At 44.2% G+C, this 19,325-nt stretch overlaps 1 protein-coding gene across 6 annotated transcripts in view; it reads left to right on the plus strand.

Moving 5' to 3' along the window:
* The window catches only part of frmd3 (FERM domain containing 3), a 277,660-nt gene that overhangs the window by 71,955 nt on the left and 186,380 nt on the right, over positions 1-19,325 (plus strand). For 5 of the 6 annotated variants that reach the window (XM_038804886.1, XM_038804887.1, XM_038804888.1 and 2 more), the window contains exons 2-3: positions 3,480-3,584; positions 11,073-11,115. In XM_038804886.1, the coding sequence (XP_038660814.1) occupies positions 3,480-3,584; positions 11,073-11,115 (148 nt within the window). The remainder of the gene's footprint in view (positions 1-3,479; positions 3,585-11,072; positions 11,116-19,325) is intronic. The other variant, XM_038804889.1, reaches the window with a different exon arrangement.

A 19,325-nucleotide genomic window follows, 5' to 3' on the forward strand; every position in this document is an offset into this window, starting at 1 on the left:
GAATCTTTCTTACTGATATATATTTTTGCTGAGAGTCATGAATTACCTCCTTAATGTCTGTCACTGCTTATTTACTGTCGTTCCTGATAGTCTATCCGCCCAGTCCACTTTAGCTAACTCTATACTCATTTCATTGAAATTTCCTTTAAGTTAAACACAGTTGTTTCTGACCCAAGTTTCTCACTGTCAAACTGAATAGGGCGGCATGGTAGCACAGTGGTTAGCGCTGTTGCTTCATAGCACCAGGGACCCCTGGTTTGATTCCTGGCTTGGGTCACTGTCTGTGCGGAGTCTGCGTGTTCTCCCCGTGTCTGCATGGGTTTCCTCTGGGTGCTCTGGTTTCTTCCCACAAGTCCTGAAAGACGTGCTTGTTAGGTGAATTAGACACCCTGAATTCTCCCTCAGTGTAGCCGAACAGGCACCGTAGTGTGGCGACTAGGGGATTTTCACAGTAACTTCATTACAGTGTTAATGTAAGCCTACTTATGACACTAATCAAGATTATTATTATCAAATTCTATAATGTTATGATCACCACTTCCTAGTGGGTCTTATACTGTGAAGTAAATTATTAGCCATTATCAGATTCAAGATAGCCTGTTCCCTGGTTGACTCCAAGACATATTGCTCCAGGAAACTATCCCTCATGCACTATATGATTTTGTTGTCATAGCTACCTGCACCAACTTGATTACCCACTCAACATGAGGATTAAAGTCGCCCATAATTATTGCTCCTATTATTTGTCGAATTGTACCCTTTCCTACAGTGTAGCTACTGTCTTGGTGTCTATACACTACTCCTACCAATGTCTTCTTTCTCTTGCTGTTTATTACTTCCACCCAAATGGATTCTACATCATAGATTGTCTCTCCCAATTGTCTTCATTTCGTCTCTTACTAACAGTGCTACCCCACCATATTTTCCTTCCCTCCTGTCCTGAATGTTGAATTCACAGTTTTGTTCTCCTTGTAACCAGGGCCTGGATTCTCTGGGCCCCCAGCTGAGGCATGCCATTCACCGGTGGCAGGATTCTCTACTCCCACTGCTTGTCAATGGGATTTCCCATTGAAGCCACCCCACACCATCGGGAAACTCGTGGGTGGGGTGTGCTGCCGGTGGGAAAAGAGAATCCCAGCCCATATCTCAGTAATGGTTATGAGATCATATCCATTTACCTCGATTTGCGCCAGCAGTTTGTCGACCTTATTCTGAATGCTTCAAGCAATAAAATAGAAAGCTTGTAGATTGTCTTTTTGCCATTGTTGATCATCCTAACTTTTCTTTGTACTGTAGCTCTCACCCATGATTACCCTGTCTACGTTTTTGCATTTTACTGTTCTTTTATTACTGTCCTTGTTTCCCTTTCTCTTGTCACCCTGCTTAGGTTCCCATGCCCCTGCCATTCTAGTTTAAATTATTTCCGATCACACTCACACACACTCGCCCTAGGACAACATTCCTGGTCCTGCTCATGTGTAACTCATCCAGTTTGTACTGGTCCCACCTCCCCCAGAACCAGTTCCAATGTCCCAGGAATCTGAAACTCTCCCCTTGCACCATCTTTCCAGCCAGTATTCATCCAATATATCCTGATTTTTCTACTAGCATGTTGCACTGGTAGTAATCCTGAGATCACTACTTTTGAGTCCTACATTTCAACTTACTTCCTAACTCCCTATATTCCGCTTTTAGGACCTCAGCCCTTTGCTTAACTATGTCATTGGTACCAATGTGTACCACGACAACTGGCCATTCACCCTCCCCCCATATGAATATTCTGTAGCCACTCTAACACATCCTTCACCCTAGCACCAGGGAGGCAACATACCATTCTGATGCCAAATAAACACATCTATTCCCCTTAAAATTGAATCCCCTCCAACTATTGCATTCCCACACATTTTACTCCTCCCGTATGCAGCAGAGCCAACTGTGGTGCAACAAAATTAGCTGTTGCTTCTTTCCCCTGAGATGCCATTCCCCTCAACGGTGTCGAAAGTGGTATATCTGTTTTGCAGGGGAATAGCCACAGGAGACTCCTGCACTTCCTGTCTAGACCTCTTGTTCTGCATAGTCCTCTTGCTCTTCCTAATTGTCACCCACTCCCTTCCTGCCTGTGGACTATTAACTTGTGGTATGGCCACCTCTTTATACGTGCTATCCATGATACTCTCCACCTCGCAGATGCTCCACAGTATCCCCAGCTGCCCCTGCAGCTCCGAAACCCAGACTTCGAGGAGCTGCATCTGGAGACACTTCCTGCACACTGCTGGCCCATGGCACAGGAAATGTTCCCAGCTTCCCACATGGAGCACAAGGAGCACACCATTGCTTGAAACTCTCTTGCTGTGACTTACCACTTTAAATTAAACCTTTTGTGGATGAATAATGTCAGATTATATCCAGTTTTCTAGAGCCTTTCTTCCCTGGTCCTTGCTATTATAGAATATAGCCCATTCAAACTAGAAAGCACAAAAACCTTACAGACTTTAACTGATAAAAGTAGTAAATAATTACCCGACCTTACCCACTACTTAGCCATTAGCTCTCTCCCCCTACTCCAACAGGGCAAGCCCACACTCTGAAGATTTAAAAAGTTAGAAAGCAAAGAAGTAAAAAGCCCCCTTTTCCCCATTGCATCAAATTCCCACTGTGCTCCAAATCCCCGATACCCACGTTCACTCTGGCTGTGTGTCACTCCGGAAGTGTTCTTTCCCACTGCTCGTGTGCAAATCTCACTGAACAACTTACAGTTCACTTCAGAGCATGCCTAATATTGCTGCTCAGCCACTAAATAGATGATGAATGGCAAATATAAATCTTCAAATTGTTGAATGGCTACTTAAATTAAATTATATTTTTGTCATCTGAATTATTATTAAATTATGCTCATTTATATCCTTTTTTGGAAATGTTCTTTTATTGGGTTTTTGAACAAAGTATATTTACCGTTATGTACACAGAGTAAGAGATATATATATATAGACGAGAAGGGCACACATAAACATACCAAAAAAAGTAATAATAAAAAATAAAATAACTGGTAGGGCATTATGCACCAGCTCAACAGCAGCAACTCTGTACAAATGGCAAAGTTATTTACAATACATAAGTAGGCAACTGTTTATGGAGGGGGGGAGGGCAGGGGGAGGAGGGGGGAGCTCATTTATATCCTTAATTAGTGTTCCAATTATTTAATTTTAACTTGGGTGCAATAGGCTGGAGCTACTTATTCAGTAATTGAGTGAAAAATATTTTTGGCCAGAACTGCAACATATTATTGAATATGTTAAGAATATGCTAGTTTTATCAAACAATTCCTGGAATCTTTCATTGACAGAAAATGATTTTGTGGTCTGCAGGACACCAGAGAGATCTAATTTGAAATGAGAATATAATAAATTAAAATATGTTGACCGTAAAAGCACCACACTAATGTTTATTTGAAAGGGACTTTATTATTTTTGTCTTTGCAGAGAGACACCAAAGGTCAATTCCTCATTGATCACGTCTGCAACCATTTCAGCTTGCTGGAGAAGGATTATTTTGGCATTAGATTTGTTGATCCAGAGAAACAAAGGGTATGTATTGGTGGTTTTATAAACATTTAAGCTTCTTTACTTTCTCGTTTCCCCCTCCCCCTCTGTACATATGGACTTGTACTGTGGTACTTTGATATAGACACTGCCAAGCATCTGGTACTATCTCTCTGTCTTATCGTTATTTGCAGGCATAGAATGTCAGCTGGCCATTAGATTGTCGTTGAACCTACTTCAGTCCTTTCTTGAAGCATCCATATATGTACTTCCAATAAAGTCACTAGCTCGCCATCAGGGATCAGAGCTGATATTTCCACTCACAACATAGTGAAGCTGAAATGAGCATTAGCCTTTCAATCATTGCCTTGACTGAGGTCAGCTAACTCAGTGTAAACCAGAGACCTTCCATTAAAGACGGATGTGTGCCTGCATCAGTTCCTTTTGGAGGAGTGCCGAAAAACTTGTAGGATCAATGCAGCAGCAGATTAATATGGCTAGGAAATGTTAAGCTCACACACAGCAGCAATCTGGAATCTGTGGAATCTGCAAAGGACTTCCAAGAACCTACCATGTCATCGCCGCAACCAAGTAGGATATTTGTCTGGAGGTTGTTGGAGCAAGGAGAAGAAATGCAAAAACTGTGGTAAATTTGGTCACATTACAAGGCATGTTGGTCACACCAACATTCATCAGCACAAAAGAAGTACACCCAAGAGAAATACTGCAAAGTCTACATGGCACGTTTATCAGCTAAATGGTCCAACTGAAGACTCACCGGGTACCAAAGTGTCAAGTCAGCTTAAGAAATTTAAACTTGGCCTTCGAGCAATACAAGGAGAACAGTAACGATTATGGGTCAATTCAGAATTAAATTGGAACAATTAAGGTAGATGTGGATATGGTGCTGCAGCATAATGTATACCTGAACCGATATACTGTCAGAAATTGAAGTATCTGCAATTGCAATCATTTGATTTGGTCTTGAGGACATATACTGAGGAGGTCGTACCACTGAAGGGCGTCATCATGGTGACTGTGGAAGTTAACGAGCAGAAAGTGGTGTTGCCTCTCCACATTGTTCAAGGAAACCTTCCAGCATTGTTTGGGAGATCTTGGTTAAGGAAGATTAAGCTAAACTGGGCAATCAAGAGCCAACTTGTTGATTCTACAAACCATCTATCGCCACATCTGAGAAAGTATGCAAAGGTATTCGAGGAGTCACTTGGATCCATGACTGGGTCAAAATGATACTCAAGATAAAGGCAGACACTGTGCCCAAGTGTTTGAAAGCAGGTACTATACCCTATGCTATTCGACCTAAAATGGAAGAAGAACTCGAGAGGTTATTGAAGATAGGAGTCATTGAACCTGTTGCCACCAGCGATTGGGGAAATCCCATTTGTTCCAGTCTTAAAGAAGGATAGTTCACTCCAAATATGCAGGGAGTTCAAAATGACAATCAACCCTGGATTATGTGCTGATCAATACCCTCTACTACTTAGCAATGATCTTTTTGCAGGCCTCTCAGGTGACCAAAACTTTAGCAAGCATTGATCTCTCCCAAGCCGATCTGCCAATGAACGTAGCTATTGAGTCTCAATCATTACTGACCATAATAACGCACAAGCGTCTGTTTCGGTATCGGAGGCTTCCGTTCGGGATAACTTCCAATAATCGCTTTCTTCCAACGATCTCTGGATCAGATCTTGAGTGGGTTATCGGGTGCGCATTCCTACCTGGACAACATTTTTATTACAGGTTTGAATGATGTAGAGCATGTAAAGAACCTCGAAGCTACTCTTGCAAGGCTGCAACTGTATAATCCCAGGGCCAAGAAAGAGAAGTGCAAATGTTTTGAATTTTCTATTCACTATCTTGGACACATCATCGACCAAGACGGTCTTAATAAAGAACCTAAGAAGATGTTGGAGATCCTGGATGCTCCACAGAGGCAGAATGTGACACAGTTAAGGTCATTTGTAGGATTACTAAATTACTATGGAAAGTTTGTACCCCACTTAGCAACATGGCTGAAGTCTTTACGCATGTTGCTTTGCAACAAGCAAGCTTGACTCTGGATGAGGCATGTGAGCATGCTTACCAAATTGTCAAAACAAATTACAGGAATCTGAGTTATAGGTCCATTATAACCCAAAACTGAAGCTGCAGCTTGCTTGTGATGCATCACTCCATGGGGTTGGAGTGGCTGTCTTGCATACACTGTCTTCAGGTGAAGAGTGACCAATAGCATTTGCTTCCAGGATATTGACTAGAGCGGAGACTAACAATGCTCAACTTGAGAAAGAAGCTCTCAGCATTATTTTTGGTATTCAAAGGCCCCAATATTATTGATTTGGCCGTCAATTTACTCTATTGACCGACCATCATTCCTTAACAATAATTTTTGATGTGCATAAGGGGATCACTTTGCTCACCGCGAGTCGATTCCAATGTTGGGTGTTAATCTTATCAGCACACAATTATGTCATTGAATATTGCCGGTCTGAACAGCATGTGTCTAGACTGTCAAGGTCAATAAGACTAAAAAGGTAAGCATGAATCCGATGAACACTTCAACAACATGTTCTATCTATCTCATATGCAAAATATTCCGGTAACATCTTCTCGGGTGTGAAAAATTACCTGAACAGATCCAGTGATGGGGAAGGCATTGGACATGATTCAAAATGACACTCTCTAACACAAGAACACAGAAAGAATCCAGACCTTAAACCCTATCTTACCAGGCATTTTGAGTTGACAGTACAAAACAAAGTATTGTTGTGGGGCATTAGGGTAATCATTTCACTGTGTCTATGAACTAGACTTCTTGAACAGCTGCACGAGGGCCATCCTGGTGTAGTTGGAATGAAGTAGTTGAAAAGAAGCCACTTCTGGTGGCCCAGGTTGGATGCCCAAATAGAGGAGAAGGTTTGGTAATGCCAATGAGAAGCGTATCACCACTACAACCTTTGTATTCATGGGAATGCTCCACCAGGCCATGACAAAGAATCCATGTCGTTTATGTGGGACCAGTTGAAGAACACATGTTTTTGGTCAAGGTTGACACGCATTCGAAGTGGCCAGCGATTACCATCATGAAATTGACAACTATGGAACCTACCATAGAAAGACTTGACAAGGTATTTGTAAGATTTGTGTAACTGGAACAACTGGTGAAAAACAACTGTACTTAATTCACATCAGCAGATTCGAGGACTACCTGAAAGGGTGCAGCATCCGCAATATCAAATCTGTTCCCTACCACCCAGCTACCAACTGCTTAGCTGAATGTTTCATGCTCCAGCATGCTGTGAAGGTTTTGAGGGATAAAGGCTTTCTACTTTCTACTTAAATGTGTCAATAGCTTTCTCATGACGTACAGAAACATTGCACCTTCGATGTTCAAAAGGAAACTATGCACACAGTTCGATATTCTGATTCCCCCACTTTAATTTCAGAGATAGTCAGGCAACAACATCAGACACACGTGGCTCGAAGAGAACAACATTCCAAAAACAGAGTCCTTGACCGTGGGAACGTGTTCTTGTGAGAAATTACACCTCAGGCGAAAAATGAACTCCAGCAATTGTATTAGCCAAAATACGTCCAGTTTCATATACTGTACAATCTGACGATGAACAAATTTTATATTGGCACGCTGACCAATTATTGTCTGCACGTAATGAGAGTACAGAATCTGTACCAGATGTTTTCATCACAGGGAGTACAGTATAAACAGTGACATTCCCGAGTTGAGGACTATAATTGCGGAAATTAAGGAATTTGTTATTGCCGAATCATCCACACAACCAGACAGTTCTTGAGATGGTGTTGCCAGATGTAACACCGACCAGTATGTAGGAAGACACTTCTAGTACCCTAAGAGACAATTACCTGAACATTGTGTTCTGCCAAAACTAGACAGATCTCCCAAGAGACTGCCTTACTAATCTACATATATATCCGTAACATAACAATGTTAGTTGTGGCATAACGGGGGCGATTCTCCCAAAAGGAGCCCAAGTGTTCTCCGCACCTCGGAGAATCGCGCGCCGGCGTCGGGGCGTTGTGGCGCGGTTGCGGCGATTCTCCGACCCGGTGCAGGGCTCGGAGAATCGCCCCCAATGTGTTTGGATTTGTGTTAACGTGTTCAAGTGAAAATGCCGGGGACACTGAAGGAGTAAATAGGGAGGGGTGTTATGTATCAGAGTGATATGATTGGCTGGTGTAATGCCATGTATTACACAATTATATAAGCAGAGCATTTAATGGGCTGTTGTGGAGTTTCCATTGTACCCTGTTTGAGCAGCAGCTTGTAAATAAAACCCTTCCTCTATGTTATACGAATTTGACACGTGTCACCCCGATTCTTTCTCTTTGGGGCTGCAACAAAGAACATAACACCACCCAAGATTACTTGTTGCTGCTGTATATCACATCTTGTTCTCTGGTCCCATGCTTTTTTCAATGTCACTCATTTAGCTTTCAAGGAGAAGTAAACATTCAAGGTAGCTAGGAAGCCACATTAGGGGAATTTTTAAATCCCACGCCTGGTAGCAACAATTTCAAGTTCTGTTTAGGGTTGCCAGTTCTGATTGGAGGCATTCTTGGATGTTTGATCATGTGACATTCTGACTACATCTCGTTTGATCACGTGATGCCTGATCACGTTATATATGTCCATGTGACATCTAGCCACATGATAACTAATCATGTAACTTTTGCTGATGTTAAAAGTGTTATTGCATTTACAGTATAAATGTTGGGGTCCCTGTAGTATAATTGCTTGTGATTTTGGACAAGTTTCAAGAACCAGGAGGTCACACCTAAACAAGGTAAGAGAGGAAGCCAACAGTGGGGAAGAAGGGAAACTGAGGAAATCCACCCTATTTTAGAGACCAATCCCATTTCAGGGATTCCAACTCCCCCCATCATTTTACAGATCTCACGATTGCCAAGACCCCCAAATGTTGACGAGCCCTCCCAATTCAATTTCAATCCAAAGATGTGCAGGTTAAGTGAATTGGCCATGCTAAAATTGGCCCTTGGTGTCTAAAGATGTGGGGTGGGTTTCTCCGTCCCGCCGCACCAGATTTCTGGTGCGGCACGCCGTTGGGATTCTCCGTTTCGCCGGGTGGTCAATGGGGCAATTGTGTGGCAGTCCCATGCCGTTGGGAAATCCCCGGGCATCTGGCAAAACGGAGAATCCCGACGGCGGAGAATCCAGCCCGTGAAGTTTAAGTGAATTGCCCCCTAATGTCCAAAGATGTGCAGATTAGGTGGGGTAACATGATTACAGGAATAGTACGGGTGAGTGGGCCTAAGTAGGGTGCCCTTTCAGATGATTGGTGCAGACCTGATGGGCTGAATGGCCTCCTATGAATTCCTGACTCTCCAACCTCCTCCCAAATCCATTCCATGCAGTTGCATCTCTCTGCGGGAGAAATCATGGTTTCAGAGCGGAGAGGTCATGGACTGCGATGGGAAATTTAAATCGCTGATCTCCTAGACTGCTGGAGGCAGAGATGGGGAGAACAACCCCCAATTTTGATAATCTTCCTGTCATTCTGGGACGGTTAGGGGAACATGAGTACAGATAAAATGGAGCAGGAAATATACCATTCTGCACTGATCGGGCTGATAGCGTATTGAAATTGCAGGCAGCAAAGGGCCTAACCTAGCATGATACTTATTTAAAATGCAGATTGTATTCCAGTGACCTTGTTGAGGCCTGACTGCCAGATTAATTTGTCAGGAAATGGTTTAGGGCCAGAACAGAACTGGATAGGAAGGCTTTTTTCAGTTGTCTTGCAGGAGCGCTCCTTTGGGTTCTACGAGGAAATCTTGAGCATCCTTTGATGCCCTCAGGATGAAGGGCTTCCTTGAACCTACTGTGATTCTGGTCAGATCTGGTCAGGGCAGCACGGTAGCATGGTGGTTAGCATAAGTGCTTCACAGCTCCAGGGTCCCAGGTTCGATTCCCGGCTGGGTCACTGTCTGTGTGGAGTCTGCACGTCCTCCCCGTGTATGCGTGGGTTTCCTCCAGGTGCTCCGGTTTCCTCCCACAGTCCAAAGATGTGCGGGTTAGGTGGATTGGCCATGCTAAATTGCCCATAGTGTCCTAAAACGTATGGTTAAGGGGGGGGGGGGGTTTGTTGGGTTACGGGTATAGGGTGGATACGTGGGTTTGAGTGGGGTGATCATTGCTCGGCACAACATCGAGGGCCGAAGGGCCTGTTCTGTGCTGTACTGTTTTATGTTCTATGTTCTATCCCACTCCTGATCATTTACTGTTGAGCTAAGGACGTTCTCTATAATTCCTGGCAGTTGGAAATGAAAATCGCTTATTGTCACAAGCAGGCTTCAAATGAAGCTACTGTGAAAATCCCCTAGTCGCCACATTCCCGTCGGCCTCCCTAATCCATTCTTGGATTGGCCAGTTTCTCACAGGCCACATTTTCACCCGAGACTTAAAATCACCCCCATTGTTTCAGGGCGAGGAAGATATTGCAAGGAAGACTTTATGTTATCAATTTATAGTTTACATTCTAGTTCAAAAATTGACATTTCCGGTGAACAGGTAAAGAGCTTTTCTTTAGCAGATGATGTTGAAAATGCTCTTCTTGCGTGCTCTAGTCTCTCTGTGCCTCTCTGGGGTTGTTTAATGACACTCTTATAGCTCATCTTCATAGCCAAGCACCAGCTTCCTGCCCTCTTGGATTGCCGAGTTGCCTGTTAGTGCTCATTCACTCATTCTGTGTGCATTAAGTGAGGGCCTTGATAAAATGGATCTAATGGCCATCCCATCACCTGTCTGTCTAATGTACAGAATAATCAAATACCTCAATGCCTACTATTTTTGTTTCATATAATCTTGAACTAACCAATTTTGGAAAATAAAACCTTTACTTTTCTACTTCCAAGTTTCAAGAAATTGCTTTTTGAATATTTAAAAAATAAATATTTAAGTGACAGTGTGTCTTTTTACTTTGTTGTTATTTGTGACTTTTTCTTCCAGCCAGTCTGTGACCAGACCACAGATTGTTGTTGAGTTCTGTTTGAAGGATATTCAAATATTGTTATGGATGTTATTTAAGCATTCCATTTTCATCCCAACTGCAATCCTAATTCCAACGATCCCATTAGATTACACATTTACTTACTCAGCCGAGTGCTGATGGAACTCCAGATTAGGATGACACGTTAATATTAAAGTCTTCAATTTTTTGAAAATCAGTACTGTAACTGGGAGGTTACTGTGATTACTTAACATCAGAAACACAAGAGATTCTTTTGTCACAATTGCATTTGAAATTTGACATTTGTTTGCTATGTGCATAGTAAAAGCTGACAAAATAGTTTTTGTTTCGTGGGCTTACATTCCTAACATAAGCAATGGGACCGTTGAAATTCATTGGCAATTATATTGTACAACACAATATACTCTTTATGTGTGTATGAGAGAAAAACAAAGAGAGAAAAAACTGTAATATTGTCTAATTCGTGATTTTCAATTATATTTCATAGCATTGGCTGGAACCCAACAAGTCAGTTGTGAAGCAAATGAAATGTAAGTTTTGACTTTTTTCTCTGTAAATGCAGATGAAAATGTTGACAGTTCTATGTACATCAAGAATATCCTGAGACATCTCCACTGGGCTAATAATCACATTTTGGCTGGGTAATTAATTTTGTTACTGTTTCTGGCGCAAAGTGATGAATGCACCTGCAGCGCATGCCCACAGTAAGGACCTGATGCTTGTTAGAAATTAAGTATTGGTTCTCATCGGACATTCTGATGCAGTTTTCTGGTCGGTGCCCTCTCAGAATTGGAGGGTTAAGAGATAGAGCCAGCTCAGAGGTGGAACTGGCCTGTTTAGGAGGGGTGGGGCAAACAGTAAACGAACATGAGGGACGAGTCTAGGGATGTCAGTAGTCTACCTTAATGCTGAGTAACCAGGAATAAATGTCTCTTCTTCAAAGGCCTCCAGTGGTCACTTTTAAGTGCTGCCAAGTTAGGATGTTGTAGACTCTGAAATTATATACACAGCGCTTTGCACCTGAGGGCCTGAATAGCTCTCTCAACAAGTGTCAAAAGTACCTGTGCTGGAACTGACAACTCAGGCTAGATCTTATCGGGGTGCTAGGCTCCATGTCCCCTCCCCTGACTAAAAAGTCGGTCTGGAGCCCACCAATGAGAAAGCCTGCTGTCTCTCAACTATATTACACTCAGCAGGGCATTAATTGACTTGAGGCGAGATTTGCGCCATCATCTGGGGAGGAGAGCTGCTGGCCATCCGATTGGTGGCAACTCAGTAGCCCAGCAGTGCCAGGTTTAAGCAGTGGCCACTGCTGGAACTAGAGTTTGTTCCCAAAGAAGATGAGGTTATGGAAGTTATGGTTTACTGATGGGGCCAGCAAATGGGTGAAGGGTTGGAGGACTGGTTATGGGAGACTTTGGAGAAGGTTAAAGGAGGGGGCATAACTTTGTAGAGGGGGGAGCGGTTAAGGAAGGGAATGTCTCCAATGGGCACAGGGGACGTCCTAGAGGAGGTACCACCCCATTCTTACCCAACATCACCTCAGCCAGTAAAAGCTGTCGGTCTACCTGCTTGGCTGGGTCTTCATTTGACACAGGTGAAATAGTGGCAGGGACTAGGTGAGCCATTTAATTGTGGCTTAAAATCCAAAGGTGATGCCTCCACCACCCATCATAAAATGGAAGACAGGTCAGAGGCATTTGGGAAGGTGACAGATAGGCCATGCGCTGCATTTTAAGAACACCTGCCAAAATATCCAACCCCTCAATGGAGTAATTGTGGGGATGTTGGATATGCCATTTTTTGGATGTTGAACTAAAGCCATGACTCAAGTGGATGTAAGATATTCCATGACATGCTTCGAAGAAAAGCATATTGCCTGTCACTGAATTTAAGGACTAATGCATAAATAGCAAAGTTGTTATTCTAAGGATGTGTTGAGGTGCTTTCTAAATGTAAGATATTTATTTTTAACCACCCAACCCTTCCATTAATATCCTTTTTTTAACCAATGTATAACAATCCTCTTTACATGTATATAATCTCCATGTCAAATGAAGCTACAGTATGTCCAGTAGTAAACATCAAGATCTAGGAGACCAACCCCATGTCGTCTCAATCATCTGAACTGGCCTTGTGCCAAAAATAAACATGATAATTTCTGTCAATGCAAAGTCTTGGTGTTTGTTGCTATGTTCATTGTGTTTTGTTTTCCTGCTTACTCTTATAGTTCAAGTGTATGACTGAGTCTTGTACTCTGAGATTCTGCTGCTTTTTAAGTGCCCCTTCTTGGGAGGAGGAAGAAATGTGGATGACTGCTAGGTATCAGTACTGTCCTCTAAGGATGGAAATGACCCGGTACCTCCCACTACTGGTTATAATGTGGCATGTGTGCACCATGAATATTGTGGCTGCTTTGGCCTGTTTGATTGGTGATACAACTGTGATCATTTGAGTGGAGCAATATAAAAAATGAGATGTAGAGTTGCCTTGAAAGATAATCATCTCTCCCGACTCTTAACTAGTCCCCTGTTTCTGGGAACTTCTGGGTGTGGGGTCTTATTGTGGGGGGTGATTGGGAGGGTGCGATTGGAGGGGAGGTGGGTAGTTGGGGGTTCTGATTGGTGATGATGGTGAAGCAGACCTGGGAAGCAATGGGATGGTTGAAGCCCGGCCTTATTGCTGTCCATATCTGGTTTCCCAATTTTCTGAATTCAAAGGAAAGGGTAGATTAGAACTGAGGGAGTAAGCTGCCCAATTGTTGCTCCCTCTGAAGCAATGATTTATGAATCCTAGGGACCTTACCAGCCCATATAAACAAAGAGATAAATCTTTCAACTCCATAAAAAAGCTTTAGATAAAAAGACCGGGAGACAAAACCCACAGCAGAACATTAATTTTTACCAATTACTCTCGGTCTGTAAGCAATCGAGGCAGACTATCCCATCTTTGTAAGTCTTCCCCAACCTTGCAGTTAGGTTGTAAAATTTAACTTCTGGATCTGAGTTCAGTCTCGAGCTAATTGTACCCCGCAAGGACCGAAATTGATTAGTTACTGATCGAAATAGCATGTCTTCCAGGCTCTGTCCTTCCCTCTGTGTTGAGATTAAAATTTACCTTGCAGCCTAGGAAGGTTCCAAACCTTTTTAGTAGCCCCATAATGTTTCCAATCGTAGTATCGGGTCAGATGTATCTAAAGGTAAATCGTCAGCGTATAATTATACCCTTTGTTCCACCCCCAACTCATTATCCCCTTCCATTTATTCTAGCTCCTCAGCGCAATGGCCAAGGGTTCTATCACTAAAGTAAATAGTAATGGGGACATGGCGCACCCCTGTCTCGTTCCCCTCTGTAGCCGAAAGCATTCTGAACTAATTCCGTTCGTTCATACACTTGCCCTCGGAACTGCGTACGATAATTTGATCTAAGCTGTGAACTTAGTCCCAATTCCATACTGTTCCAACACCGCAAACAAATATTTCCATTTGACTCTATCGAACGTCTTCTCTGCATCTAATGCCAGTATCACTTCCTGCTCCTTCCCCTCTGCTAGAGTCAAAACCATGTTTAACAGGTGTTGTGCATTTGAAGCTAACTGTTCCCCCTTCATGAATCCAGTCTGGTCTTCCCTACTATCCGCGGCAGGCACTTCTCTAATCTAAGTCCCAATACCTTCATCAGTATCTTAACGTCCACATTTAATAATGATATCGGCTGATATGACCCACACTCCATCGGATTTTTATCTTTTTCAACAGTAATGAAATTGAAGCTTGCCCTGCCGAATCTTAGGCACTATTACTGGGTGGTGAATGCCAAGAGCGTTCGATGCTGGGTAGGGAACCAGATACATTGTGGGTGCAGATGCACGAAGGGGCATGGGGCTGTGGGCGCTGGCTACAGCACCACTTCCATTCACGCCACAGAAATACTCCAAAGAACCTGGTTGTAGTCAACACTATATGGAAGCAGTTTTGCAAGCATTTTAAATAGGGGCAGGGTCGAGACTAATGCCCGTTTGAGAAAACCATCTGTTTAAACTTGCAAGAATGGATGCTGGGCTTCAAGACTGGGAGGAAAAAGGTGTGACCACGTTGAAAGACTTGTTTCTTGAAGATCGTTTTGCAACTTTTGAAGAATTGAGGGACAAATATGAGCTCCCATGGAGGGACTTTTAATAAAGGAGACCTTCCGATGTCCCCTTCTCCTTTGATGGAGAATAGAAGGGGGACTTAACTCTGCTATTTATAGAAAAAATATGGAAGCTTGATCAGAATCCCTGGATAGGGTTAAGGCCAAATGGGAGGAGTAATTACGGGAGACATTGGAAGAAGGACTTTGGTGCATACATTTATGGAGGATAAATGCATCGGCCTTGTGCGTGAGATTGGCACTAATACAATTGAAGGTGGTTCACAAAACACATTTGACGAGGTCGAGAATGAATCACACCGTTGAAGAGGTTGAGGACATTTGTGACAGATGCGGGAGGGGGCCAGCTAATCATGTACACATGTTTTTGTTGTGCCTGAGAAAATTCTGGAACATCTTCTTTAGCACCACGTCGGCACAGTTACAGTTGGACCTAAAACCCAGTGTCCACTGGGAGCCATATTCGGGGTGTCGGACTTGCCGGAGCTCCAGACAGGGCGGGGGCAGATGTCTTGGTCTTTGCCTCGCTGGTGGCAAGGAGGCGGATCCTAATGGGTTGAAGGTCAGTTGTTCCGCCCTATGACTCAATATGGCTGGGAGATTTAATGGAGTTTCTGAGCCTGGGGAAGGTTAAATTTAGTTTAAAAGTGAACGAGGAGAGGTTTCATAAAAGATGGCGTTCATTCATATCTGACTTTAGGGAATTAACCTCAGTCAGCAGCTAAAAGAGTGGAAATTGTTTTCGGGTTGAGGAAGGGATTTTTAAATGTTAGTCAGGTATGTGTAATGTAATTTAGGTGAATTTGTTTTGTAGAATCAACAAAGAACAAAAAACAAAGTAAAGTACAGCACAGTAACAGGCCCTTTGGCCCTCCAAGCCTGTGCCGACCATGCTGCCCGACTAAACTGAAATCTTCTGCACTTCCGGGGTCCGTATCCCGCTATTCCCATCCTATTCATGTATATGTCAAAATGCCCCTTAAATGTCACGATTGTCCCTGCTTCCACCACCTCCTCCGGCAGCGAGTTCCAGGCACCCACTACCCTCTGTGTAAAAAAACTTGCCTCGTACATCTACTCTAAACCTTGCCCCTCGCACCTTAAACCTATGCTCCCTAGTAATTGACCCCTCTACCCTGGGGAAAAGCCTCTGACTATCCACTCTGTCTATGCCCCTCATAATTTTGTAGACCTCTATCAGGTTGCCCCTCAACCTCCGTCGTTCCAGTGAGAACAAACCGAGTTTATTCAACCACTGCTCATAGCTAATGCCCTCCATACCAGGCAACATCCTGGTAAATCTCTTCTGCACCCTCTCTAAAGCCTCCACATCCTTCTGGTAGTGTGGCGACCAGAATTGAACACTATACTCTAAGTGTGGCCTAACTAAGGTTCCATATAGCTGCAACATGACTTGGCAATTTTTATACTCAATTCCCAGGCCAATGAAGGCAAGCATGCCGTATGCCTTCTTGACTACCTTCTCCACCTGTGTTGCCCCTTTCAGTAACCTGTGGACCTGTACACCTAGATCTCTGACTTTCAATATTCTTGAGGGTTCTACCATTCACTGTACATTCCCTACCTTTGGGCCTTTGGGGCCTCACGGTAGCATGGTGGTTAGCATCAATGCTTCACAGCTCCAGGGTCCCAGGTTCAATTCCCGGCTGGGTCACTGTCTGTGTGGAGTCTGCACGTCCTCCCTGTGTGTGCGTGGGTTTCCTCCGGGTGCTCCGGTTTCCTCCCACAGTCCAAAATGTGCGGGTTAGGTGGATTGGCCATGCTAAAATTGCCCGTAGTGTAAGGTTAATGGGGGGATTGTTGGGTTACGGGTATACGGGTTACGTGGGTTTAAGTAGGGTAATCATTGCTCGGCACAACATGGAGGGCCGAAGGGCCTGTTCTGTGCTGTACTGTTCTAAATTCTACCTGCATTAGACCTTCCAAAACGTATTACCTCACATTTGTCCGGATTAAACTCCATCTGCCATCTCTCCGCCCAAGTCTCCAAACGATCTAAATCCTGCTGTATCCTCTGACAGTCCTCATCGCTATCCGCAATTCCACCAACCTTTGTGTCGTCTGCAAACTTACTAATCAGACCAGTTACATTTTCCTCCAAATCATTTATATATACTACGAACAGCAAAGGTCCCAGCACTGATCCCTGCGGAATACCACTAGTCACAGCCCTCCAATTAGAAAAGCACCCTTCCATTGCTACTCTCTGCCTTCTATGACCTAGCCAGTTCTGTATCCACCTTGACAGCTCACCCCTGATCCCTTGTGACTTCACCTTTTGTACAGTCTACCATGAGGGACCTTGTCAAAGGCCTTACTGAAGTCCATATAGACAACATCCACTGTCCTACCTGCATCAATCATCTTTGTGACCTCTTCGAAAAACTCTATCAAGTTCGTGAGACACGACCTACCCTTCACAAAACCATGCTGCCTCTCACGAATACGTCCATTTGCTTCCAAATGGGAGTAGATCCTGTCTCGAAGAATTCTCTCCAGTAATTTCCTTACCACTGACATAAGGCTCACCGGCCTGTAGTTCCCTGGATTATCCTTGCTACCCTTCTTAAACAAAGGAACAACATTGGCTATTCTCCAGTCCTTCGGGTCATCACCTGAAGACAGTGAGGATCCAAAGATTACCGTCAAAGCCTCAGCAATTTCCTCTCAAGCCTCCTTCAGTATTCTGGGGTAGATCCCATCAGGCCCTGGGGACTTATCTACCGTAATATTTTTCAAGACGCCAACACCTCATCTTTTTGGATCTCAATGTGACCCAGGCTATCTACACGCCCTTCTCCAGACTGAACATCCACCAATTCCTTCTCTTTGGTGAATACTGATGCAAAGTATTCATTTAGTACCTCACCCATTTCCTCTGGCTCCACACATAGATTCCCTTGCCTATCCTTCAGTTGGCCAACCCTTTCCCTGGCTACCCTCTTGCTTTTTATGTACGTGTAAAAAGCCTTGGGATTTTCCTTAACCCTATTTGCCAATGACTTTTCGTGACCCCTTCTAGCCCCCCTGACTCCTTGCTTAATTTCCTTCCTACTTTCCTTATATTCCACGCAGGCTTCGTCTGTTCCCAGCTTTCTACCCCTGACAAATGCCTCCTTTTCCTTTTTGACAAGGCCTACAATATCTCTTGTTATCCAAGGTTCCCGAAATTTGCCGTATTTATCCTTCCTCACAGGAACATGCCGGTCCTGAATTCCTTTCAACTGACACTTGAAAGCCTCCCACATGTCAGATGTTGATTTACCCTCAAACATCCGCCCCCAATCTAGGTTCTTCAGTTCCCGCCTAATATTGTTATAATTAGCCTTCCCCCAATTTAGCACATTCACCCTATGACCACTCTTTTCCTTGTCCACCAGCACTTTAATACTTACTGAATTGTGGTCACTGTTCCCGAAATGCTCCTCTACTGAAACTTCTACCACCTAGCCGGGCTCATTCCCCAATACCAAGTCCAGTACAGCCCCTTCCCTAGCTGGACTGTCTACATATTGTTTTAAGAAGCCCTCCTAGATGCTCCTTATAAACTTTGCTCCATCCAAGCTCCCAGCACTAAGTGAGTCCCAGTCAATATTGGGGACGTTGAAGTCTCCCATCACAACAACCCTGTTGTTTTTACTCTTTTCCAAAATCTGTCTGATTATCTGCTCCTCTATCTCCCGCTGGCTGTTGGGAGGCCAGGATATTTATGCCTCTCCAGTTTAGATGCAACCCGTCCTTCTTATACAGGTCACACCTGTCCTGGAAGAGCTCCCAGCGGTCCAGATAACGGAAACCGTCTCTCCTACACCAGCTGTTTAGCCACGTGTTTAGCTGCTCTATCTTCCTATTTCTAGCCTCACTGGCACGTGGCACAGGGAGCAATCCCGAGATTACAACCCTAGAGATCCTGTCTTTTAACTTTCTGCCTAGCTCCCTGAACTCCTACTGCAGGACGTCATGCCCCTTCCTGCCTATGTTGTTAGTACCAATATGTACAATGACCTCTGCCTGTTTGCCCTCCCCCTTCAGAATGCCCGCTACCCGTTCGGAGACATCCTGGACCCTGGCACCAGGGAGGCAACATACCATCCTGGAGTCTCTTTCACGTCCACAGAAGCGCCTATCTGTGCCCCTGACTAAAGAGTCCCCTATGACTATTGATCTTCTGCGCTTTGACCCTCCCTTCTGAACATCACAGCCAGCCGTGGTGCTACTGCTCTGGCTGCTGCTGTTTTCCCCTGATAGGCTATCACCCCCGACAGTATCCAAAGGGGTATACCTGTTCGAGAGGGGGACAACCACAGGGGATTCCTGCACTGACTGCCTTCCCTTTCTGGTGGTCACCCATTTCTCTGCCTGCACCTTGGGTGTGACCACATTTATATAACTGCTATCTATGATGCTTTCCGCCACCTGAATGCTCCTAAGTGCATCCAACTGCTGCTCCAACCGAACCATGCGGTCTGTGAGGAGCTCCAGTTGGGTGCACTTTCTGCAGATGAAGCCATCCGGGACACTGGAAGCCTCCCGGACCTGCCACATCTCCCAGTCAGAGCACTGCACC

The sequence above is a fragment of the Scyliorhinus canicula genome, chromosome 8 (genome assembly GCF_902713615.1).
Source record: "Scyliorhinus canicula chromosome 8, sScyCan1.1, whole genome shotgun sequence".
NCBI classification, from domain to species: Eukaryota; Metazoa; Chordata; class Chondrichthyes; order Carcharhiniformes; family Scyliorhinidae; genus Scyliorhinus; species Scyliorhinus canicula.